This window comes from Augochlora pura, chromosome 4 (genome assembly GCF_028453695.1).
Source record: "Augochlora pura isolate Apur16 chromosome 4, APUR_v2.2.1, whole genome shotgun sequence".
NCBI classification, from domain to species: Eukaryota; Metazoa; Arthropoda; class Insecta; order Hymenoptera; family Halictidae; genus Augochlora; species Augochlora pura.
Window position 1 is genome coordinate 24,745,544 of NC_135775.1, and position 26,072 is coordinate 24,771,615.

Below are 26,072 nucleotides of genomic sequence, written 5' to 3' on the forward strand. Positions count from 1 at the left end.
TCCAGTATTTAATATCATTTTTATTTTATTTTCTTTCCGCGGGTCTCCGTACCGTCGAGCTCGAAGCCTTTCAAAAATAGCAGCAGAGATAATTACAGCCGCGCAAAGGTTAAGGGCCTTCGGAAAACGGAGACAACTTTATTGCGATGTTTCCCCGTTCGGTTCGCGAACTTTTCTTTTGTATCGATCGATTTAATTGTATTCCCTTGAGCCGGGGGGGTCCCCCAGTCCCGCGGACCTTCCCAGTTCACGTTAACCGTGCGCAATTTCATTCCGGCCGTTCGCGGGGGGATGGGGATGGGGGTGGGGAGCGGGGAAAGTTTTCATCATTCGATTAAATCGCGATTGGAATCGAAGGGAAATTATCGGAAAGAAAACACTGGCGCCTCTCCTCTGTATCGACTGTCCTCCTTTGCCAGCCTCTCTCTCTCTCTCTCTCTCTCTTCCCGTTTTGTCAACGTTCGTCGTTCTTGCTTATTTTTCGCTCGTCTGTTCGCGTTAGTCGACGAACAATCGTGCGATGGATCGATTGGAAAAATTTCAGAGGAAATAGTTGCTTCGCGAAGTGGAGTGGGATTTTATGTAGTCAGACTAGTAGAATTGGATTAAGTGGATTTATTGAGAAAGTAGTAGAACGGGTCTTTTAATGGGCAGACAAGTAGTACGAGTTTTGGTATGGTCAGACAAGTGGAACAAGTTTTGTGGGCAGGCAAGTGGAATTAATTTTATGGACAGACAAGTGGAATTAGGTTTATGGACGGACAAGTGGAGTAAGTGTTATGGTAGCCAGACGAGTAAAAAAAGTCCTATGATGGCTAGACAAGTAGAGCAAGTCCTATGATGGTCAGGCAAGTGGAATAAATCCTATGATGGCTGGACAAGTAGAGCGAGTTCTGCGATGGTCTGACAAGTGGAGCAAGTCCTCTGATAGCTAGTCAAGGAGAACAAATCCAGTGATAGTCAGCCAAGTAGATCGAGTTCTCCAATAACTAGACAAGTAGAGCAGTTCCTATGATAGCTAGCCAAGTGGAACGAGTTCTCTGATAACCAGACGAGTAGAACGAATCCTGTGATAGCCAGCCAAGTAGAAAGAGCCCTGTGATAACCAGACAAGTGGAACAAACCCTACGATGGCCAGACAAGTAGACCAAATCTTATCGAATCCAGACAAGTACTACAATTCTTTTATTAATATGGAACGAAATAAAACAAACCTGATATTATAAAAACAAGTGGTACAAGTTTCTAATAAATCAGACAATTAAAACAATTTTCTCTCTGATCAGAACAGTGCAACAAATCTCATGACACGCAGACAGCTAAAACGACCCTCCAAGTAACTAAACAAATAAAATATCAGCTTCGATAAACACGCAAACAGACCGACATTTTACAAGTGCCGCAATAAGTGAAACAGGTCTATGCTCGGTCAGACAAAGCAACGAATTACGCCCGCAATCAAAGAGTAAACAGCCGCGACCAACTTACAGAAGCGATGCAACAATGTGTGCTTAAACGGGGAAGTAGAATAAAACAGCCGGTCGCCGGGCAAGTAGAATAACCACGAGCGAACGTTTCAGACGGACGACTACAATGAAAACAGCTTAACGATATTCCGCGCGCGGTGCGCGGCGTTCGCAATCGACGTATCACAAAGCCCCCGCAAATTTGCTTTGACTCGCTCGCCGGAAAACTGCGCATCACTCGGTTAAATTCCGAATGATATCGAAGCGAAATTATCGAGGAAGAAAACGCTGACGTTACCCGCCGCCGTTGTGTTCCACGTCCGCGGCTTGGCGGCCCTTCCATTGTTTCGTCCACGGTTCTTGTTTATTTTTCGCCCGCTTCTGATCCCGTCCGACAGAACAATGGAAAATATGGCCCATGAAAGTTTCATGAGAAAAGCTTCCGTCTCTCCCTCATCTCACCCTCTGTCTCTCTCTATCCCTCTTCCTCCCTCTCTCTCTCTCTCTTTCTCTCTGCTCCTGTCGCTCTCCGTCCTTCGTCGCGATATTCGAAATTACAAAGTTGCAGAATCTACCCGGGAGGAATTACAGAGGCATGCAAATGCCACGGTTGTCGCTGTTGTTCCGCGATGTACCGTAGAGCGATCGCTCCGCTCGGAACGTGCTCCGGAGATTCCGAAATTTTTAGCGGCCCGACCTTGCGAATCCATAGACGGATCCGAGAACATTTTACGATGCTTTAAGCTTTAAAAGCGTCTGCTCGTTATTGCATTTTCGGCACATTAAATCATACGAACGCTTTTCATCTATAGGGTTATCACAAATAGACTATAGGAAGTTATTGTTGGTAGCAATATTTGACTAGGCATTTTCCATTTCTTAACTTAAACTTTATCCCCAATTACTCCCAACCCTCCTAAACAGCCTTTCACCACCTAATAAATTAAACAAATACCATCTACCGCGTCTTATCTTAAACCCAGTCCCCGACGATATTTAACAAAGCCTTAACTCATCGAAACTGTCTACAAATACACAGAGAAAAGTCCGAGATCCCGCAAGAAACAATAACCGCGTTTCGATTCCACCGTCGATGCCGTCCTTATTTTCCCTGCTCTCCGCCGGGTTCTCCCGATTTTAACGGACTCCGGGGATAGCCGGCGAAATCCCCAATTAATTACGAGCGCTCCAATAATCCGCCGTTGAAAATTTCCGAACGTTACGTTCCTCGTTACGAGGCGGAAGAGGATGATCTCTCGCTAAGCGGAATTCCCGGCGGACGCCGAGGTCCGCGAGAAGGTTTTTCGTTCTCGCGCGAGCGCGGAATGCCGGTCCACGGGGAGAGCGGAATAACCGTCCCCCCCTTCGAAAAAGCTTTCAGCTCCGCTCTGGATATACGGTGTTCCCGATACAAGCTTCGTTCCGCTTTGCCTCGGGCCGCCGCGTATATATCGGCGTCGTTTCGCGGTCCCGCGAGACGTCGCGCCCGCGTCTTCAAGGTTATGTCGACGAAGGCGACGACGAAGACGAGAGGATCCGCTCGACGTGACTTTCCGGCAATAGATCCGCCGAACGTGTTTCCGATCGCTCGCTGCGCGGGGAAACGCTTCCCCGTAGATCGGATCGCCGCGATACCCCATCGTCGCTGCGGAATCCGATTTTTCGTTTTATCGGCCGCCGCGCATCGCCCCGTTAAAACTTGACGACGGCCCGGGGCCTCGTCCGCGGCTCCCGAATTACTCGTTACCGCGCTATCTTCGACCCCGTGCAACCCACATTCCGGCAGACGCCGGCGCTCCTTTGTCTTCCTCGGTCTTTGTTGAGGGCTAGTCGCCTGCTAGCGATTTTACAGGTTTATCGGCGACTTTGAGAATTTTTCCTGATCGAGGTGTTGGAGATTTGGTAATGATTTTTACGTAGAACGATTCTGCAGGGTATACTGAATACAATGATGTAGATTTTACGATATTTTAATCATTTATTGTTGTTTGAAGAATTTTTAGAGGGACTGTATATGCGGAAGGATTTTCTGAATCATTTCGCAAGTTTAAAAATTTATCCTGCTGTTATTGTTAGAGCTATTGCAATAATTTTTACGTAGAATCATTCTATAGACTTTCACGAATAGATTGGTACATTTTTTAGTAACATTATGTCGTTTTATTGTGATTAAATAATTATTTAACCGCACCGATTCGTGTCGGCTCTTTTGCTCCACTTTACAGGATCTCGAAGATAAGAAGGAAAAATATGTCGAAAATATAGTAAAAAGGCTATCGAAGCTTGCAAAATTAAGCAAAGTGATTTATCAAAACTAGATTTTCCATTTCTAGTCTCCAAATATTTTATATCAATTTAAATCGCGCCGAGAGATGATAAAAATTGAGTCGATAGGAGAAATACGATAAAAATAAAAATCATTATTAGAAACTGTCATTCAGGGGCGAGTCACTTTATGCGACGGGATCAGCATAAAAAATGGCCGCGGATGAATCACGGCGGGTCGAAGAATCCCTGGTAGTCCTTCTGAAAAGATTATCCTTGGGCCGTGCGGCGCTCCTTTGTTATGCATGGAACGAGGACGACGCCCGATGGACGACGCTAAAACGGCCCTATTTCTTGACAATCGCCTCCCCTTCCTGTATCTGGTCCGCAAGGTTCTTCTTCGTCGGACATAGACCGGCGTTCCTTTCCCTTCGCTCTATATTCCCGAGTCCCCGCCATTTCGGCGTTCCTGCAGTTTTCTAAGGGAGAGCGACGATAAGAGGGGACCCCGTGTACTCTCCCGGTCGAAGAATACGACCACTATACCGTCCGGCTTCTCGATCTCGAAAGTTTACACTTATCCGAGGGCGTGGTTGCTTCCTTTTTCAAATATTCATTATTTGTACGATTGTAGAATATTACAGCAGATTCGATTTTTTTTTCGATTTTTGAAGTTAGGTTTTTCGAGTGGAAAATTGGGTGGAATTCTTGGTCAGGAATTTTCTTTTCTTTCGGAATAGATTTTTTCGTTTTAGAAGCATTGAATCTGCTGTCGTTGACTTATTTTTAATTTTTGATACAAATAAAAATTAGTGAATATATGTAGACTGTATTGGTTTAAGATTTATACTCTGAAATTTTGATATTTTACATTTATTTTATATTTATATAATTCCACGATTCTCCATTCCCCCACATATTTACATAATAACAAAGTTTTCCATTTACGTCACACTCGCGTACCCATACTATTTTCCAATAATTAAAAGATTGCAAAAACTTCACATCACAAACATTACAAAGAGATGATTAACTTGCTAAAAGCTATTTGAATCGAAAAGAAAATGAAAAGTAAAGGCATCGAGCGTGTCAAGGGTGAAAAGAGACGGCGATACGCACGAGGCGCGTTAATGGGTTTCCAGGTTGGGCCGGGGGGAACTCCGATCGTGGGATCTCATAAAATCGAGAGTTAAAAGGTGCCAGGGGCAAGAAGGCCAACTATTTAAATGGATTCAATTTGGCACGCAGCCAGCCAGTCGCGGGCTCCCCCCTCCCTACTGCCTCTGCCTGTGCACGCCGTGCCAGCCGACGAAGGATAGACGCTCGTAAAGGATGCAGCCCCGCGGTTCGTTGAACAAATTAATAGCAATCCCAAGGAATCGGCTATTAGACCCGTTCGAATACGATTTCCCTTGAATGATCGCGGCACCGACGCTCCACCCCCGTTCCCTCTGCCATGGGTCTTCTTCTCCCCTTCAACCTCGAGTACTACCGATCCGATTTAAAACTTCAACCCGAATGGACATTTACGATCAGACGCTCCGTGAGAAACGCGTCCTTCGACGTTATTATCCTAAGACGTTCGATTATCCTCGCCTGCGTCGCGTTCGGCCAGACATCGAAATCTGTTTAATAAGACGCTCCTTCGATCTTACGTAACGAGTCTCATCTGTTTAATAGACGCTTTTCGATCTTATGTAACGATTCCCATTTGTTTAATGAGACGGTCTTTGATCTTGTGTAATAATTCTGATGAGTGTGATGAATAAATGGTAATTTAGGTATAAAATGGAATTGGTTATATACTTGATATAATATTGTTGCAATATTGTTATAATTTGGATTTAATTTGGAACGAGGATTTTTAAATATTCTAGAAATGTTAAGAAATGTTGCAGATTAAATTTTGGTTACTTAGAATATTTTTTCTCTGTTAGCCTAGTGGAATAGGAACCTGTCAAGTAGTGGAATGAGACGATCTTTAATCAGACAAGTTGCTTTTATTCTCAGATATACTAGGATAATTCGATTTTCCTTGAACTTGTAGAACTAGTAGAACAAGGTAATCTTTTATCAGACAGGCCAAATAATACGAGTATCCATAAACTAGTGAAATTAAATCTTTTTAATCAGGCAAGTTGATTTCGTTGTCGTCGAACTAGTGGAGCAAGGCAATCTTTGATCAGCCTGTCCCAATTAATTTGCTTTTTATTGAACTGGTAGATCGACACAGTTTTAATCATACAGGTTAATTCGATTTTCCATGAAATAGTGGAACGAGGGAATTTTAATCAGACAGGTTTGGTTGATTTGATTCTCGGTCACTAGTGGAACAAGGCAATCTTTAATCAGACCGTCCAAGTAAATTCGATATTTGCTGGACTAGTAGACAGAGACAGCCTTAATCAGACAGGTCACGTTAATTCGATTTTCGTTAAACCAGTGAAACGAGACAATTTTTAATCAGACATGCCAGGTTAATTCGATTTTCGTGGAGCTAGTGGAGTGAGTCAATCTTTAATCAAACATGGAGCGACTATGAGCAATTTTCGAAGAAATTGTACGAACTTTGAAGCACGATTCATGGAGGTTTATTTAAATTTGTTCATGGCGTGGATATTTATATTCCATTGTTATGTCAGTGCCATATTAACCTGTATAAGTCGAAATTTGTTCTAAAATTTCAAGCCATTTACTTTCAGATTTCTGGTTCATTATGCTACCAATCAGATTTTAATATTGTTATTGGTTACCTCGGAGACCTTATATAGTTAATTATACAACAATACATAATATAATGTATATAATATTACTGTATAAAAAATATAAAAATAAATACTACATATAACAATATAAAAATAAAATTCAATATAATCAAATTATTTGTTAAAATATTATCCTATCACCATTTTACAGAAATTGTTAAAACGATCTACCTATCCAAGTTCAACATTCGACAACGAACACAGCCAACTCCCAAACACACCCCATTCCCCTCCTCTCCTTCCTTATGGAAACAGCATCCGCACTAAACACGCGAAAATAAGCCTGAAGCATTCCGCCGCCCGGAATCGCATAGCTAACAGCGACGAGAAGCCTCTCCGCACAGTTTCCCGAAGAAAGACGAATTACCCAGGCATAATTGAATATCCAGACGAAACTTGATATCCGCGTTACGTTTGCATTAGACCGGTGTCTGCGGGGCGACCCGTCTCCTCCTCACCCTTCGCCCTCCTCGTCTCCTCACCCTTCGCTCTCCGCCGTTGGAAAATTGTTGGCGAACAGAGTCGACTTCCGGCATCCGTGGAAAGTAGCTCCGGCGTTCGGATCTCGTTACAACGGGATTACGGTCGTCCGTTGTAAAGGGAGCCGCGGGTAGAGATGGTAGAAAGCGAAGTCGACCTTTTTTTTTTTGCCGCGGCGTCGAGAGCTCGTTACCCGGCGTCGCGGCGCGGCAGACAAGGGAGATAGAGAGCCGCGCACAGCACCGCGAACCGGTTCGACAAACCGGCGCGTAGAGGCGAAAGGAAAGCGGGGGAGGGGACCTCTCTCGGACGTATCGGCCGCGCAATCGATACGTGCCAATAGCCGCGACGCCGTCTCGACCTGCCCCCGTAATTCGCCGTCTCTTATTTCCGGCCTCATTAACTGTCTCGTTGCCGCGGCGCGGGGCCCCATTGTCCGCCTCAGATTTTCTGAAAATTGGACCGATGTTTTCTCGCGACGCGCTGCCAGCGATACGCTTTCAATGCGAGACCAGGGAGAGGAGAGAGAGACGGAGAGAGAGAGCGAGAGACAGCTAAATAGAGCAAGAGAGTAAGAGCAAGAGCGCGAGAGAAAGAGTGAGAGAGCTAGACAGAGCGAGAGAGTTAAAAAGCGCAAGAGACAGCTCAATAGAGCAAGAGACAGCTAAATAGAGCGAGAGAGTAAGAGAAAGAGCGAGGGACAGCTAAAAAGAGCAAGAAAGCGCGAGAGAGCTAGTAAGAGCGAGAGACAGCTAAATAAAGCGAGAGAGCGAGAGAAAGAGCGAGAGGAAGAGTGAGAGAGCTAGAAAAGAAAAAGAGCGCGAGAGAATCAGAAAGAGCGATAGAAATAGCGCGAGAGAGCTAAAAAGAGCGAGCAAATAAGAAAAAGAGCGAACGAGCAAGAGAAAGAGCTAGAGACACCAAGAGCCACCTACATGCAGCGCGACAGACAGCCGCAGAAGGGGGCGCGAAGTAGTATAACACGATGAATAGGCCGTGCGCGCGTACAATGGTCTGACTTGCGATCGGCCGCGCCACTTGAACCCCGATATTTCCGAACGAAAATTGCTTTATGCAATATTTGCTTAATTTCCGCCGATCGAAATTAGCGTCGGCCTCCCCGCGCCCCGTCCACGATATTATGCGCAGACGCTCGAGGACGCGTGCTACTTTCGACAGATAGGAAATTGGTGGACACTGATACACACCCCTCCCACCTCCACCCTTGTCCTGCCGTGAAAATATTTTCCATTGGCAGCGAGCGCGCGTCGATTGTTCGAACGGTGTGTATTCAGAGATCGCCGTAATATTATTCGCCCGACGGATTCAAGATAAAGAGACGAATCGAATTATGCTCGACGCTATCGCTATTAATGTGCGATCGAACGAACGATTATGCAGGGGACAGTGTGTTCGAATGACGGTTTTATTCGGCGCTATTCCGGCCGCGATTATTGTTAACAGATTAAAAGGGGGCGTTGGTTGTGTTAAGCAGAATTTCTGTATTTTATGAAAAGGTTCGAATTGAAGGTATGGAAGTTTTATTAGGGTTCAGGTATACTGTAAGTATGCTGGAATAGTAAATATACTGTATATAATAAAATAGAACGAACAGCGAATTGCTCGAACAAACGAGAAACGATCAAACAAACTCGAATACTGAAAAATTGCGTTCGAACGTATCGCGAAGATGTGAACGCGACCGGAAGGAACAGGCGCGCGGAAACAAAAGTTAATTGCTTTCAAAGGGGAGTCGAATAGAGGGGGAGAAAAAAAGAAGTTTCGGAAACGAAGTTTGATTCGCGCCGGCGAGGAAGAGCTATTGTTCCGCGCGGCGAAAGAAATCAAAGTTCGCCGGTTCGAAGACGCGGCAGCAACTTGGCCGCCGCCGCCGCCGCTCGAATATTTATACGCGACAGTTCGATCTAGAGAGCCGCGCGGCTCCTCGATAACGCGAACGTCAAAAGTTCACGGTGCCTTGGGTTCGCCCGGAAATTACCGATGGGAGAAGTCGTTGTCTCCCGGCGATCCCGTTTTTCCGTGATCCGCGGGTCCGCCGACAACGGGGGACCCGGGTCCATTTGATTCCGTCGCGACGACGGCTCGGATCCGCGTGACGCAGGGCCAATGTCTGCATGGGGTTGCTAGCTTTGTCGCTGAAACACGAGATCCCTTGGAAACAGGGATATTCGCTGCCGGTTCCCTTATTCCGCCGAGAATTCGAGGCCCTGGCGAATATGTCTGGCTCTCTCTTTTTCTTTTTACTATTTGAACTCTAAATACAAAGAAACTCTTACTATTTACATTATTTCTCTTCCGCATAACTTGTTGCATTTTTGCAGAATTTTAACTCCAAATAAGAAGCAGTCCTTCCGATTTATATTATTTCCTTTTCGCATAACTTTCTACATTTTCGACATAATTTGACCCTTAGCACTCGAGTGGCGCCAATGAAAATTGTTATATCATTTGCAAAATAATTTTGACATTATTACAGATTTAATCCCAACGAATTTAATAATAATATTTCGAATTTTCGAAAAAATTATTTCGAAACGTTTCACAACAATTTTTAGCGTAGTTTTTATACAATTTCTACCGCGAAGACGTCACTCGAGCGCAAAGGGTTAAGCCTCGAATATTCGTGATGACTTTGCCGTCACGAAGGTGCTAATTCGTTGTGGAAGATTGGTAGAATGTTGCAGTTTATAGTCAGACAAGTGAATCGGGGATCGAATTGCCAATTAAACAAGTAGAACGAGAACTGTTTGTGGTCGGACGGCTAGAGCGTGTTACTTGCTTTGACGGGCAAGTAGAATGAGACCCGTATGTGGCCAGACAAGAGGAATTCGAGTCGTATACTGTTGAATGGTTAGAATGGTATCGGTAACAGGATGTTTCTGATCGAACTTAACGGTGAAATTAATTCGCAAACAGGAACGTGATTGATGTTTCCTTATACTGAATCATGGTAACAAATTCACTCTCCCATAAATCATGTTAACAAATTCATTGTTTTATGAATTCTATTTAATTAACTGTCTAGAGAAAATATTTCTTAAAATCAAGATAAAACTAATTGATATTAATTATTTTTTTATTCGATATTCGAATATGATATTTATTGAAACCGAGATGAAATTAATTATTTTTTATTCGCTATTAGAATATGATATTTTTTTAAACCGAGATGAAATTAATTATATTTTATTCGTAATTACTGTACAACGATTCTTGAAACCTGGACGAAATTAATTATTTTTGTACTCAGTACCAGTATATAATATTTATCGAAACCAAGACGAAATTAATTATTCTTCATTACACACCGTATCTAAAAATCGAAATTAATTATCTTCGATCCGCAATCAACGCACGACATTTCTTCGAGCCGAAATGGAACCAATCATACCTGATTGGCAATTATCATTCCACGCTGAAAAATAGAATGAATTCTATCCAGTCCGCGATCGATGTTTAACGATATCTAAAATCGAATTAAAATTCGTCGACGGACAAGCGTGCGACGGGAAAACAGTGTCGAATAACAATCGTTCGAGCGAACGGTTCGAACTTCGTCAATTAATAAACCGGCGTGTTTTTCTTCCTTGAGATTCGCGGGCGCGGAGTTACACGCGTTATCCGGCGATCGGCAAAACCCCTTAATCAGGGAACTGGGTCGCACGGAAAAATAGCGAGAAATCACAAGCTTAGCGAGGGACGAAGCGGAGCGGTTTCCGAGGGGTTGGCGGAGGGGGGAGCCCCCCCTCGAACATCGACAGCGAATTTACGGACACCGAAATCGCGTCAGCGGTCTGTCGACTGTGGGTAATCGACGGCCTCGTTCGCGCAAGGCGACGGCGAACGAATCGTTTCGAGCCACTTTTGCGCTCGATCGCTGGTTAATTAACAACCGCCGCGTACCGTCGAACAGGCGCCGCGTTACGGATACAAAAAAAAAAAAAAGAAAGAAACAACACGTGTAACTCAAGTATTATCCAATAACGGAAAGCTGATGTCGCCCATGAAATTCGCTCGTCGATGTATGTATATAGGCTGTTCAACGATCCGACACAGATTTCGCGTTTCGAGCGTTTAATGGAACTACGACGCGATCGGCTGTGCCGAAAAATAGTCGCCGCTCGAGGACCATTATCGCGCGATCGTCCGCTCGATGATAAGCGGCGATATTTAATTGCGTGACTCGGATGCGAGTGATTGCTCGAATATTGTCATTGGTTTCCGGAAAATATAGGACGTTGCTTTGACACGAATTTTGCGCGGTTCTTTTTAATCTGTTTTACAATTGGTGTATTGGTCTATTTAATTTAGTATTTAATTATTTTTTTCTGTCATATATTTGGTATAGGAGATACTGTATATTCTTTTGTAGTTTTAGGAATTTTTATCAATTATTCCACTCGAAAATTCACGGTTTTAGATTTAATATCAATTATTAATATTCAAAATCAATTATTTATACCATGAGGTAATCGTGTAAAATGTTCGAATAAAGATATAATATAAAGTCTGTTTATACTAGTCTCCATAATGTAAAAATTTCACAGTGGTATAATCCTTTCGATTTCTTTAAAAGTTTCTGTACATCCTATTATTGCCTACAGTTAAGTAATTATTACAACGTCTTTATTAAAACTTATTAATATAATTTCGTACACACCTTTTTCTCTACGACTTACATTACAAAATATATAAAGAGAATACATATAATATAAACATATATGCAATACCTATTTTCCTAATTACAATATACCAAAAATCGCAGCGGAATAAAAATCAATGCACCACCCTAAAATATTCCAAGCCTTAATAAACAAATTTATTATTATATTAACATATAATCTATAACCATCACACTGTAATCTATATTAAAATATCGTAAAAAGGTTAAATCTCGTCAACGTCTCCTAAATGCGAGCATCGAGTGGCCTAACGACGGCGACGGGAAGAAACCGGTCTTCCGAAAGGTTCGTAAGGTCGGTTGCCAGGGGTTAGCCGGCGTGTTTCTTCTGGCGGAGTAACGATGATCCCCGACGGTGGGGTACGGCCGTCGGAATGAAACCGAGCCGGTCGTTTGGCCGTTATTTTCGCGGGCGCAGTTACCCGGATAATTTGCATCTTTTTCTGGCCGTTCTTCCGCGAGACGGCGGTTCTTTTCATCGTCGACGGTTAGGGGGAGGGTGGAGTTGGCCGGGGCGCGTGTCGGTTGCCAGATAGCACGACGGCGAATTTTCCCGGCGACTCTTATCGCCGTGGCTAGGTTCGTTGGTCCGTGGACGACGACGTACGAACGAAGACGACGTCGTTTTCTTTCGCTGGCCCGCGCACCTTCCCCTCGAACCCCTTGCCATTCCCTGCTCCTGCCCTTTCCCCGTGTCTTCCCCTCGAACTCCTCTACCTTTCGCCGGCGACAAATGGTTTTTGTTGCACGCTCCAGTTTTTCGGACGCAGCTGCAGCCACTCCGTCCACGTGACGCGAGAAGATTCCTCTGAAATGTGTTCCACCGTAACTGCGCCGCCCCGAAGGAATTCGCGTTCCACCTCCACCTCCTCCTCCTCCTCTTTACTCCTCTTACTTCTCCTCCTCGCGTGGAATTACTCGGCGTTCGAGTTTTACGACGCCGCCTGCCCTAATACGATTACCATTTTCTACTATCGTTGGTCAGGAGGTCGAAAAAAGTTTGCGAAAAGTATCGATCTCTGGCCAGAGTTTTAGTCGACAGTGTAATGTTGCCGTGATTGATCGATGACGTGGATGGTCGTTGTTTGATCTTTTGGATTTGTTTCGCGGATGTGGTAGGGGCAGAGATTGTCTTGCAAGTGGAACGAGTCAACCACTGGTCAAACAATTCGAATTTTGTAATTTTCCGAGTCTCAGAAATTCTAGCAACTTTTACAAAATACAAGTTTCAAGGAGCCCTCACAATACTCAGTAGAACGGGTCAATAATTAATCCAGCAAGTAAAATACGTCGACCACTGGTCGGACAAGGAGAATTTTGCAATTTTTTCAGTCAGAAAAATTTACTTTTACTATGTAAAATGTACTCGAAAAATCTAACATTACTCAGTAGTACAACCCAACCATTAACGCAGCAAGTAGAATAAATCGCCCACTAATCGGACAATGAAAATTCTCCAATTTCGCGAATAATATCCAAGAATAACTTGGACCACTTCTGTGACAGAAGAAGTTTCGAGGAACGAACAGGTGGGTCAGGTAGCTTCGAAAGCTACACCATTCCCGGACAGTGTCGCGACGGCCGGTCGTGCGGTTGTCGCCACATTATTTCGCGAAGGCAGGAGAGAGCCCCGGCGACGACTGGAAGGCCTGTCAAATCGGCAACAGGATCGCGTCGTGGCCGTCTCCGTCCAAAATTCCGGCATCGAGGGGGCGTCGAGGCCGCCCCGCCATCCATTTCACGAGCGTCGAGGAATGACATATTCTCAGGTTCCCATTGGGAGCCGAGGTCACACGAGGCGACACACGCGACACATGTCACGTGCACGTACGCGCGTCAACCGAGGCGTCAACTGCCGGATAAAACCATTTGTCAAATCTCCTTCCAACGGTGTGTGCTCGCGTGGGATATTCAACCGAGGGATTCCAAGGATTCCTGGCCGCGCGAGTCTTCGACATTATCCGGCCCGCCGAGAAAATATCGTCCGGGGAGCGCCTGCCGGGGATCGCGCAGCCTTCGCGCGTCAACACCGTTGTGTCGATCGGATCCGATTGTCTGAGTGGACTCGGACACCGGTGGAGTGCTCGTCCTTTATCACTTGTTTCGATGCGGGGGTTATTAATCGTTTTTTATCGGAGAAATAAATTGTAGAGAGTATTTGAGATTTATGCGAGACAAGTGTATAGTCGGGGGTAGTAACCAGGAGCAGAAGTTGAATATGAGTAGGTTTGTTCTGTTGAGAAATTTAGTAATATAATCTTAATTGAGAGTAATGTTTCTGCTCTTGATATATTTGGTAATATAATGTTAATTGAGAGTAATGTTTCTTCTCTTGAAATATATACATAGAGAGAGATATAATATTAATTGAGAGTAATGTCTCTTCTCTTGACGAATTCAGTAATATAATTTCAACTGCCAGTAACGCGTCTTCTCTTGACAAATTTAGCAATATAATTATTAATTGTCAATTATGTCTCTTCTCTTGACAAATTAAGTAATATAACATTGCTCGCCAATAACGTTAAAATATTTAAAAAACTGAATTAAAACGATCGAACAACTACCTTTAATTTTGCAGTAAAATCTCTTCTGTGTTGAAACCATACCCTTTAGAAACAATATTATACGCGAACGGTGGTTCGTCGATTCAAAGATATAAACCAGAAGTGGGTCAATTACCATCGCGGTATCCTTCACGGAACTATCTCTTAAGAGCTTATAAAACGAAGAAAAATCCCATTCGCGGAATAAAGCTCTCGAAGCTTATTCCAAGTACACGGTATCACAACGCAGCACACCGTAAACTTTTACCACCGGATGAATATTTTACATCGTTACCAGTTTTGTCCAGCTTTCGACCGATCTCGAAATTTCTGGCCCTGTTCGCGGCGTAATTCACTGTCAAGGCTAGACGTAGGAGAATCGGGACAATTATACTGTGTACAGTGCCACTGTGCGCGCAGTTGTTATGCAAGTAGAATAATCGAGCTGCGATGTAAGTGGAACGAGGAGCGCATATGGTCGCAGGCAAGGGCTCTGTAGACGATATATAATCACACGTGCAGAACACCGGTACGTAACTGGTTAGACAAGTGAGAGAGACGAGGCTTCGTACGAGTACTAACTGGGTATAGATCAGCAAGTGGACAGACAAGTAGAATAGGGATGTTACGCGGTCAGACGAGTGAAATCAGACGCTTATCCGACCGGACGTATCTGAAACGTATTTGCTCATACATAGAAAATGAGACGTCCGCTACCGGTCGGTAGAATATACGGTCCATTGGTCAGACGGTCCCATGGAAAATGAATCAGCCCCAGCTGCGACTTCTGCACGACAGAATAAATTCTTCTACGGTGCTAGATTGCCTGTTCACGCGACTATGTTGCGATCATACGTTTGCTAACGCTGAGTTCGAGGTTCTAGTTAAATTAAAATATTATTGATATTATTATAGAGGATTGTTTTAATGAGACATGTTTCAAGATGAAATATTATGTATATTATAGTCTATAGAATTTATTCTAAATATATTTTCTAAATGCTATTATAAATGTTGTTATGGATATTATTTTAAGTATTATTTTAAATATGGTTCTAAATATTATTAGAGATACTATTCTAGATATTATCATAAATATTATTCTAAATATTACTCAAAATACTACTTGACATATTATTTAGAATATTACTCGAAATATTATTCGATATACTATTCGAGACATTATTCCATAATCAAGTTCAGCATTAAACAAACCAACCTCAAACTGAACTCGACATAAAATCGAACCAAGACCTCTTACAACCAAAAACTAAAATTCTACCACTAAAGCTAACTCCCTTCTTCCAAAAGCTTGACAACGCGTCACGCATTGGCGTAGAGCTTGGACCGACCTTTGCCAGCTGTGTACAACTGGCCACTTGTCCGTAATAATCGTAGAACGAAAAATCCTAGACAGATGAGGTTTCGCGTTCGCGCGACGGAGAAGAAACAGAGCACGGCGGCTTGGTTCCGAGAAGAAGCGACTGCGGCGAGGGCCGATGGGTGGGTCGGCGCGCGTCAGCTGCAGCCCCCGGCCGAGCAAGAGAAAGAAACGTATGGCCGGAGTTAAATCGCTCGGGTATGCAGGATCGCGCGCGCGATCCTCTCGCGTTGCTGCGTGGCAACCAGCCGCGAGAACCATCTGGCAATAATGTTCGGTTTCAGAACACGGCCGACTATGAGTGTTTCCGTCGGGTATACCGGAGCGGAGGGAGGAGAGAGGGGCGGGGGGCTGCAGGGTGGTGGCTGTGTGGGCGGGGAAGAATCAGACTGGAAAGCGATTGAGAACGAAGCGCCGCGATGCGCCGCGCCGGATAAAACCGGGCTAGCAGCAGCAGCGGCGGCGGCGGCAGCATGCTGAACGCGCTAATTGCAAAAACTGCCTGCAGCGACGTCCGCCGCCCTGTCCCTACGGCTCGTTCCTCGAAGGAAGAAAGAAACTGGAAGGCACGGTGAAACACGGCACTCGGTCAGCTCCCTGGAAACTTTCCACATTCTTCGTTTACCTGCCAGTGGGGGCCGCCTTCTCGTTTAATTAATTTCACCGAGGCCGAGCGTCCGGGCCGCTCTTTTTTCACACGGCGGCGCGACGATAAACAAGTCTCGCTGCGGCAATTTATTGGTGACGCGCGACGACGATGCGTCAGCGGATTTTAATTCGTCGCGATCGGCGAGGTATCGTCTGACCGAACGTCGACCTGTTTCACTTGCTGCGAAGTGTATTAGAATGTCGCGTGAGGTATGAAAAGCCTTGACACTGAAATTGGAGAAATTGACATAACGAGGCATCCTGAGAGATGGAAGAAGATAATAAAGCAGAACAATTTACATATAACACAATAAATCAAGCTTAAACAACGAATATCATCTATTGATTTCGCATAAAAAAAAAGAAGAAATTTATGGTACACCTAGTATATAAACATTCGAATTTTCTATAAAGTCATTGGAAAACATTCGATTTATTTATCGAATATATGCAGTATCTGAGCCATTAGTTATAAAATCACGAGGCGAAAGGTACAACAGAGGTTACGTCAACCCTTTCCCAGTCCAGGCCTTTTGTTAATCGGCCGCTGTTTCTGCATATCAAATTAATCGTATCGTAGATCAAATTTCGCGATGTTTATCCTCCGGCGAATGAAATTTACATTTTAGCAAATGAAGCGAGTTCTCGAATTTGATACGCATTTCTCTACGCGGCGCGGGACACGTCAAATTGCATTGCAAATAATAAATCTTCATTAATATCGTGGAATTATTTAGAGCACGTCATTCGATTTCTTAATTTAATACGGATTTATATAGCCGGAATAACTTAATGTAAAATTCGTCTGGAATAATTAATCGCGATTCATTTACAAGAACTAATTATGAAATGTCATTCGACTGTTGAATTTAATGCGGCGCGATATGTACGGGTTTTGTTGTAAATGTAATTCATCCTGATAATTTGCATGAATTGCTTGGAGAATTTGATTGTGTAAACAAATGAAAATCAAGGAAGAATATTATTAAAAATAAATTGTTATACGTGCACTTTGCAGGTTGATTCTATAAGGCTATCGATGCAGATCTAATCTCGGACCGATTCTACTTGACCATTCTACCGAGCCAGCCGCCGAGATCAATTTGTTCTATCTGGTCGGCCATAAATTCGAGCATTCTGCGTGTCTGCCTAGAAACTAATCTATTTGTCTTGGCACAAACCGCTACGTGGACTTATCTGATCACAGCCGAGGTTGCATCCACTTGTCTGGCCGGAGACCAATTTATTCTACTTGGTAAAGGTCGACCGATTCTACCTGGCCGCTCCGTCGATTGACTTATTATGTGGCAATTAACTCGTCTCCTATGGTTTCGCCGACCAAAAACCCGTTATCGAGTCCGACGTGCGGTCGTGTCTGACTAATGGTTGACTTACACCGCTGTGCAGCTTTACAATCTCTATTTAATAGCTTGTCAGACCTACCGAAGTAATACCGGTCCACCGTGATTGAAATTTCGACGAGATCGATATCACGTGTTAGCACGAATTTTGAGAGCGCACCGCAACGGGGGCGCTATTAAAAATATTTTTCGCTATACCTGTGGGCAGAGTGTTTCGAAAATTTAGGTTAAGAAAATAATAATGTAATTTGTGCATACATATTTCTATGATATAAAAATATAATATGCAAATATATCTAGTGATATAAATATAATATCTATCAGTCGTCTGACTAATGACCGACCCATATCACTTGAAGTTTCGAAAATCGTTCGAACACTATCCCGACGACGTCTACAGCTGTCGCAATTTTATTCGAAACGAGTATCAGGGCCGGGTCGCGATCCAATAATCCGTTTGCCGGCACCGAAGTCCTACCCGCAGCTTTTTAATTTTCCTCGCGGGGACATTTCGCCGAAGGAGGAAAATTAAAAAATTTCCGTGACGGCCCGCCGCGGCGATTTCCCGGGGTGAAATGCGAGGGCGGGAAGGAAAGGGGAACGGACGCGTGCTGCAGCCGGCTCTCTTTTGCGGGACGCCAGCTGCGCTTTATCTTTACGACACCGGGAAAACGCGCGTGCCATTTCCACCTTTCCTCCGAGTTTTCCGCTTCGCCGCCGATAGACGCATTGCAGACCGCCCGAATGTCTCTCTTTCCCGTATCAGCACCGGCTGCCGGCCCCAATAAATGTTATTTGCACGGTCTCCCGATCCGGCGACGTCTACGATCCACAAAAATCGCGAGCCCCCGTGGTCCTAAGCATCGTCGACGATAAGTCGACCGACGAGAACGTTTTTATTCCTCCGCTATGGCGATCGGCTCGCTCTTTTGTTTCGTCTTCTCTTTTTTTTTTGTATCGACTCGCATAAACGCTTGGAAACGCGCTCCTTTACGATCGATTCGACACACCACGAATTGCCGGCGAAACTCGTTCGGCCGTTTAGTTAATGGCTCGCAAAAAGCCTTTTTTCTGTTACCAGAACCGGTCATTGTCGTCCATCGGTTCAAAGTGGAGCAGGTTCGTCTGCGAGCGGATTAGGCGAATTGGTCGGATTATGACCTGACAAATTGAAAATGAAATCATTACGGTATTCTGTTTGCGGATATAAATGCGGGCAGCAAGTGGAATTGGTTGATTATAACCAGACCAGTGGTATTGGTGTGTGTAATCAGACGAGTAGAATTGATCAAGATGTGATCAGACAAGTAGAATTAATCAGGATGTGATCGGACGAGTAGAACTGATCAGGATATGATCAGACGAGTAGAACTGATCAGGATATGATCAGACGAGTAGAACTGATCAGGATATGATCATACGAGTAGAATTGATCAGTGCTTCATCAGACAAGCAGAAATGTTCAGTGTTTGATCAGACAAGTAGAATTACATCGTGCCTGTCAGACAAGTAGAAGTACTCAGTGTCTGTTCAAACAAGTGATATTGGCGTCTAGCCAGACAAGTACAACTGGTTACCATCTACCCAGACAAGTAGCCACAGTCACTCTATGGCCAGACGAGGACCTATTATCAATATAAAACGCAAATAAAATATTTTTTATATTACAAAATTTAACTTCGCTGCACCAAATAGACCACGATAAAACACAATTTGTTTAATTATCTACTTTAATATAGCAGTCACCGTTTTCTCCCATCTGCTGTCGTAAAACTCGGTAGAAAAATGAGGAGCGAATTGAGCGATCGGTGTAATCCCTGTCCATAAAACTGAAGGCTAATTCGGAGGCGTGGAAAACGCGAAGAACGCGGCTGATACATGTTTCACGGTGAAATGACACGTTTGCTAATAACAGGGACGGTCCCGTCGGTGGTCGATACTTCGTCCGCGCCGTCATCTTCCAACGTCTGATCAATTACACGGTTGATTCCGGCGCGGCGCGATTGCCGGTTCTAGGCACGCTTTTAATACACGAGCAATTACACCGCTACCGCCGCTGGAGTTACACCGGCCGTTTACAGAGGGAACAGAGAGAGAGTCGTTCGCCGGGTCGCGCGGGGCAGCCTAATTTCGCCGGCGAAGTCGCCCGGCTTTTTACGAAGAGGCTCCTCGAACGCGTCGCGACGAGACTTCGGATTATCAGCGTGTCCTAATTCCATTAACCCCTAATTAGGGGGCGTGTATCGAGTTACCGGTCGAACAGAGGAATTTCAGCGAGTTTCATCTCGTAGCAGTCGACGGTAATCGCGGCCGAACGCGGCGGGTGCGTTGCAATATTTCTGGCAAAACCGGGCAACTTTTCGGAGGACCGTGTTCCCGGGCCGCGCCCAGGGGGGTAATAAGTATCGCATTGTCACGTGTAATTTGCAATATTGTTTCCGATTAATCCGACGGTTACACGGTATCCGCGCAAACAACAATTACCGACTATAGCCGGCGGAGCCGTAATACCCCTGGAGAAATTATGGACGAGACTATTTCGCTGTAACTTCGCGGGCACGGATTAGTCGAAATGCACGGCGAAAGTTATTTCTATTGAGAATATTCCGCCGCGAATATATTAATCTAGACGCGCTCGATTTAACGCGCCGATCGCGGTATTAATGCCGCGGCTCTTTCGTTCGTCGATGGCGCGCGGGGCCAGAGCGAAGAATTAGCGCTATTTCAGCGTTATTGCGAGACTTAGAGGCTGAATAATATAGGTCGTCGAATATGTTTGTTGCTAGATATAATATTGTCTGGTTCAGTGTTGCATTGGGCTAGGAATTAGGGACAATTATTTTTCAATGTAGGTGAGTTCGCTTATAGAAATTGGTCAACTTTGACTAATGATAATTCCGTGAAAAATTATCGTAGGATGATGATATTTATTGCAAATTGAAGCTTGAAACCTCTACTTTAAGATAGTATCCCTGATTTTTAAGTTTTATGCACTCATATCGTTGTGATTATTTAAATGCGAGGCCATGTTTGGTATGTTGTCAATTCTTTAACCAACTTTGACAAAATGCATAGACCTTGTAAAATTTTTTCTAGGAATGCCGTTTATACAAAAATAAAGTGCAATCCTTCCCCTTTAATCTAAAAGAAACGGAACCCAGCTGCGATTTTTTCTCGCAAAGTTATAACAGTTTGAATTGACCCTGGCAGATTGGTCATATACCGCCGGCATTAAACTACGCAATTTTCGATATGCGAAACATGGTCTCATATTTAATTAATTACAGCGATGAGGATGCATCAAACTTAAATCTAAGTATCCTATTTTAAAGTAGAAACTCCAAAGTTTAATTTAAAATAAAAATCATGACCCTACGATAATTTTTCACGGAGTTATAGTCAGTCAAAGTCGACCACTCTTCAACAAAGATTTTCTACGGTCTTCGAACATTTCTTCCATCCAAAATTTTTAACAAAGCCGATTGATATTCTCGTTTTAAAAAGCGATAATTTATCGGCCAAAATTTGTTCTATCGCTTCGAACATTTTCCATCAGTTGAGATTCGCGGCACTTTTGTGGGCCATATAAAACGCAACAGAAAAACTAACGCAGGCTTCCGTTGGTATTAGCGGCGCGGCAGCCCCGTTAATTTCGCGTCGACCACCATGGGGCCAGCCTCCGGTAAAAGTTTCACGGGGGGTGGAGGAGGTGGCCGGGGCGGCATCCGGATACTCTTCGGAGGATTTAAGCAGTGATCGATGAAATCGTTGTGTTCCGCGGTAATTCGCGGCAGCCTCGCCAGTGGTTACGAACGACCGCACGCGTCACTCGTTCGGGACACGCCGGACCGTTCCGAAACGCGGGTTAGCGCGGCCCCAATTAATTTCCAATCGATTATACGGGCCGCGTTTTAACGTCAAGTAACAAGCAATTCGTATCCTGCCCACGGTCGCATTCCCCTATTATATTTCACTGCTAAAATATTATAGAAAGTCACGTCACCGCTAACAAACGACCGTCTAATTGTAACCGGTCCCGAAACCCGATAACGATGTCTACGCTCCCGGCATTCTACGGTCACGGACTTGACCGTGAATCGATCACTTTTTTTCTCAGTTATTTATTACGTTAATTACTTACTTAATCGTCGAGGATATATAAAAATAAAAATTTTAGAATAATTGATCCGGGGATAAAAAGGAATAAAATATTGTCATTTTCAAGAACTTTTAGTCGACAAATTAGAATTATTTATTCAACCTAATTTCTCGCAAAAGCGAAGCGACTGATTTAAAAATGATATTTATTCGCAAATAAAGTAGTATTATATTCGCGACTAGATTGTTCGTGAACAAACCATTCGCGAATGAATTATTCGCCAGCGAAGCATTCGTAGATAAATTATATCCGAATAATCGCAGATAAATCACTCGCGAATAAATTATTCGCAAATAAATAATCCTCCGTTAATTTATCGAGGAATTTATTGAACTAAAATTACCCGATTATTGTTTTACTCGATTAAATAATGTCGATGAAAAAGTCACGCGCGGAGTCTGCGCTTAATGTCTGACAAATCACCGACCTCTACTACTTATAGCGCCGAAATTAGTTTTAATATTTCGCGGCTCTGTTCGATCAATGCAACTGACCCATTCGTTTATGTGTTCCTAGATGTCCTGACAGCGGGCCCCGGGCCACCAGGATGCCGACAGACGACGACTATGGCCGAAGAGAACGTCTCCTACTGCACCAACACCCGATCTCTCAGTACGGGTCCTCGTCATCTCCGGTTCCAGGCTCGACCGCCGTGGCGTCTGGAAGTGTCGGGTCCCAGATCGGTGCCGCCAACCCATCGGACAGCTACAAGCCGCAGCAACAACAGCAGCAGCAACAGCAACAGCAACATCATCAGCCACAGCAGCAACAGCAGCAACAACAACAACAGCAGTCGTCATCGAGCACCTCGGTCTCGACCAGCGGGCAGGACCGTTACCAGACGGACGCTCAAGGCCAAGGAAGCGACCACGACTATGGCGGCCGGGATCGTCTCTCGGGACTGGACCGTCACGACAAGTCGACGGATAAGCCGTCGCTGGACGAGTTCCCGAAGCCGTGCGGGGACGGGCGGTCGTTGCAGTCGAGCTGCGAGCGTTTCGGTCACTACCAGAGCCAGGACAGGTTCGTCCAGTCCGGGCTGCACCATCAGTACGCGTCGAGCAGCAGGTCGGGCACGTCCGGGCAGACGCTGTCCCAGAGCGTACTGTCGGATCGTTTCCCGCGATTCGGCGAGCTCGGCGGCCTGCACGGCGAGCAGAGGCTGTCGCTGGTCCCGAGCGAGCGCTACCAGCAAAGCGTCGGCGGCGGCGGCGGGGACGGCGATCATCATCTGTCCGGCGGCAACGAGTACGCGAACAGCAGCATCCTGGTGTCGGGTTGCGCGACCAGCCCTTTCTCGTCGGAGACGTTCCCCTCGCCGCCGTCGCCAGCGCCCGCGAACGATCGTTTCGTTCCACCACCGCCACTGTCGCCCAGCCCAAGCGAGAAGTACGCCTCGACCCAGAGTCTGGCTGGCTACCCTGCTGCTGATCGGATTCTGCCCCCAGGTTCTCCAAGCGCCAAGTATGGCGGGGGCACAGCACCAGCCTCCCCGATGCCAGTCGCCGAGCGGTTCTCCTCGGCGGACCGATTACTGGCCAATCAACAGTCATCAGCCGGTCTGCACGAGTGCAAGGACCAGCAACGATACGCTGCTGCCAGCGATCGCCTTCTGTCCGGATCGTCGCCGGTGCTGGGAACCCTTCAAGTCAGCCTGCAAGGCGACCGGGCCGCCGGCTACACAGCCGGCAAGGAGTCCGCCGCCGCCAGATACGGCGCAATCTCCGCGGACCGGCTGCTCTCCGCGTCGCCTATACACGCCCCGGTGCCGGAGAGGTTCGCGAGCAAGTCGACGGACCGGTACATCGGCGAGTCGCCGGTCTACGACCGGTACCACAGGCCGGAGGCCGCGTCGGCCGTCCATCACGACCGCTACTCGACGATATCGTCCACCGCCGAGAAGTTCCTCGCGAACGCGGCCAGCTCCGAGGCCTCGCATCAGCGATACACGTCGACGGAGAGGTCCCTGCAGGTCTCGAGCAGCGGCAGCGAGCAGAGACGGCTGTACGCCGACCGCGGCGTCGAGACGGTCTGCCAGAAGTACCAGGACAACAGACCAAGCGGCTCGCCGGCCTCGGCCGACTTCGGCCGTTACTCCAGCTACCAGGAGGTCGGCACCGGCGGCCAGTCCAGATACGTCACTGCCACCGACAGGTTCAACGACGCCGCGGTCCAACGATGCGCCCAGTCCCGCACCACCGATCGGTTCTGCGTGTCCGCGGATCGTTTCCTGGCCAGCTCGTCGCCGGGACACGACGCCAGACACGCGGCCGACGCCGCCTCCCGGTACACCGTCTCCGGCTCCTCCACGGAGCGTCTGCTCTCGACCACCTCGTCCTCCTCGTCCTCCTCGACGGACACGATCGCCAGATACCACTCGTCCTACACGAACACCACTGCCACGCAGTCGAGCACGAACGACCGTTTCGCGTCGATCTCCCCGACGCCGGAGGCTGCTGCTACTGTTCTCCGGTCGGGGACGTCCGCGGCGGGCTCCTCGTCCGGCGGCTACCAGACCGCGGCCAAGACCGGCATCGACAAATACCTCCAGGTGTCCAAGTCCGTGCAGAGCTACGCCAGCGAACGGTACGGTGGCGCGACATCGAGCGAGCAGTTCGACAGGCTCAGCCAAGACCGGTACGACAGGTTCGCCGGGTCGGTGGCCGGCGACCGGTTCGTCACGTCTACCGGCACTCCTGATCGCTTTCATTCCGCCGCTGATCGATACTCTCCTGCGAGGGCCGCGGACAAGTACCTGTCCCTACCGAAGCCCAAGGACCGCTACACCGGCCGCATAACGCCGATCTCGTCGTGCGGCACCTCCGCGGCAACCTCCACGGCCACCGATCGAGCCTACGCCGGGGCGAACGCCACCGCCAGCTACGTACCGCCGACCGCGCACACACCTGTCGAACGATACGTGCCCCAGCCACCGCCTGAGGTACTATACCCCGACAGATACGTCGACAGGTACGTGCCGCCGTCCGCGCACACCCCGACGGATCGCTACGTGCCCACCAACGACCCGGGCGATCCCTACATGAGGCGAGACCTCGGCTTCCATCATCATTATCGGCTACCGCCGCCAGCCGGTTATCCTTACCATCAGTCACACTTCCGGCTTCGCGGTTTCGCTTATGCGTCCCCCGGTCGCCTCGGCGGTAGTCCCGGGTCCAGCAGCTCGAGCAGCTCCGCTTCCAACCAGCGGGACGGCTTCTCCATGTCGCCTCTGCTCAGGCCGAAGGTGCGAGCATCCGCGGTCGAGTTCCCGACCACCTCCGCGAGCGGCGTCGCGCGACACGTGTGCACCAATCCGCCGTCGTGCTGCAACGAGCTAGCCGGAAGCGGAAGATCCTGCTGCCAGGCCATCAGGAGGTCCCTGCCGCCCGGCGCGCTGCCCTCGATCCCTACGCAGACTTCTTGGTGAGTAGTGTTGTTCCACTTGTGGCTTGGTAATTATTGTTGCAGATCTGGTGGATGGGAGAGGTCTTCTTCTTTTGTTCTTGAGGGACTTTCTTTGGGGAGATTGGTGATGGTGTGGAGACGAATTGATAGGGCGAGATTTTTATTGTCGATGATCGTTTCGATGACGGTAATATATAGCATAGTTAGTTATTTGCGGCTCCCTCTTTTCAAAAAGTCAAAAAGTACTGTAGATAAACTTTTTAAGAATTGAATCTTCCATGCCTCACCAAGATTTTATAACAATAATTTTTTAATTAGAATCACTGTCTTACAGAACCCTCTTTTTTATACTAAATAAACAGATCGCATATCTCTATGAAAAATAAAAATTATTTTCGTCAATTGCCTCTCGAATTAATCAAGCATAATTTTTAAAATTACTACGAACCCTTTCACTGACTCCAATCTCATCCACTCGTCGCTGCAAGCCCCAAGATCGTAGATCACGTCTCTCAAAAAAATATAGTCGCGACACCACGAAAGAGTTATCAGAATCATTGCTCATCTTCCGGAACGATTCTTTCCGGCTTTTCTGCGACGTCAGCTCGGTTCACACGGCCTGTACATTCGTAATGATTTTTAAACCCCGGAGCTTAAGGAGCAGAGTCTTCTTTTCCCCCCCTGGGGTGATATTTTCACGGTAAGTTATTATGGTCAAGCGACTGTTGGCGGACAGAAGAAGTATGAGCTCCGTGATAAATAGGAGTTCCGTGTTCGCTGTTTAGAAGCTTTTCCATGCTGTTGAATATGGAGCAGCGGCTATCACGTGCGCCATTTAAATGATTTTAAAGTCGTACCGCCGCGCTGCATGAAAATTTTCGGGCAACGTTGCGA

The 26,072-nt window shown here is 46.4% G+C and overlaps 1 protein-coding gene across 1 annotated transcript in view; it reads left to right on the forward strand.

The window, feature by feature from the left end:
• Positions 1–26,072, forward strand: part of Rho-5 (rhomboid-5) — a 342,352-nt gene that overhangs the window by 145,684 nt on the left and 170,596 nt on the right. The window contains exon 3 of the mRNA XM_078178102.1: positions 22,290–25,196. Within this exon, the coding sequence (XP_078034228.1) occupies positions 22,321–25,196 (2,876 nt within the window). The 5' untranslated portion in view covers positions 22,290–22,320. The remainder of the gene's footprint in view (positions 1–22,289; positions 25,197–26,072) is intronic.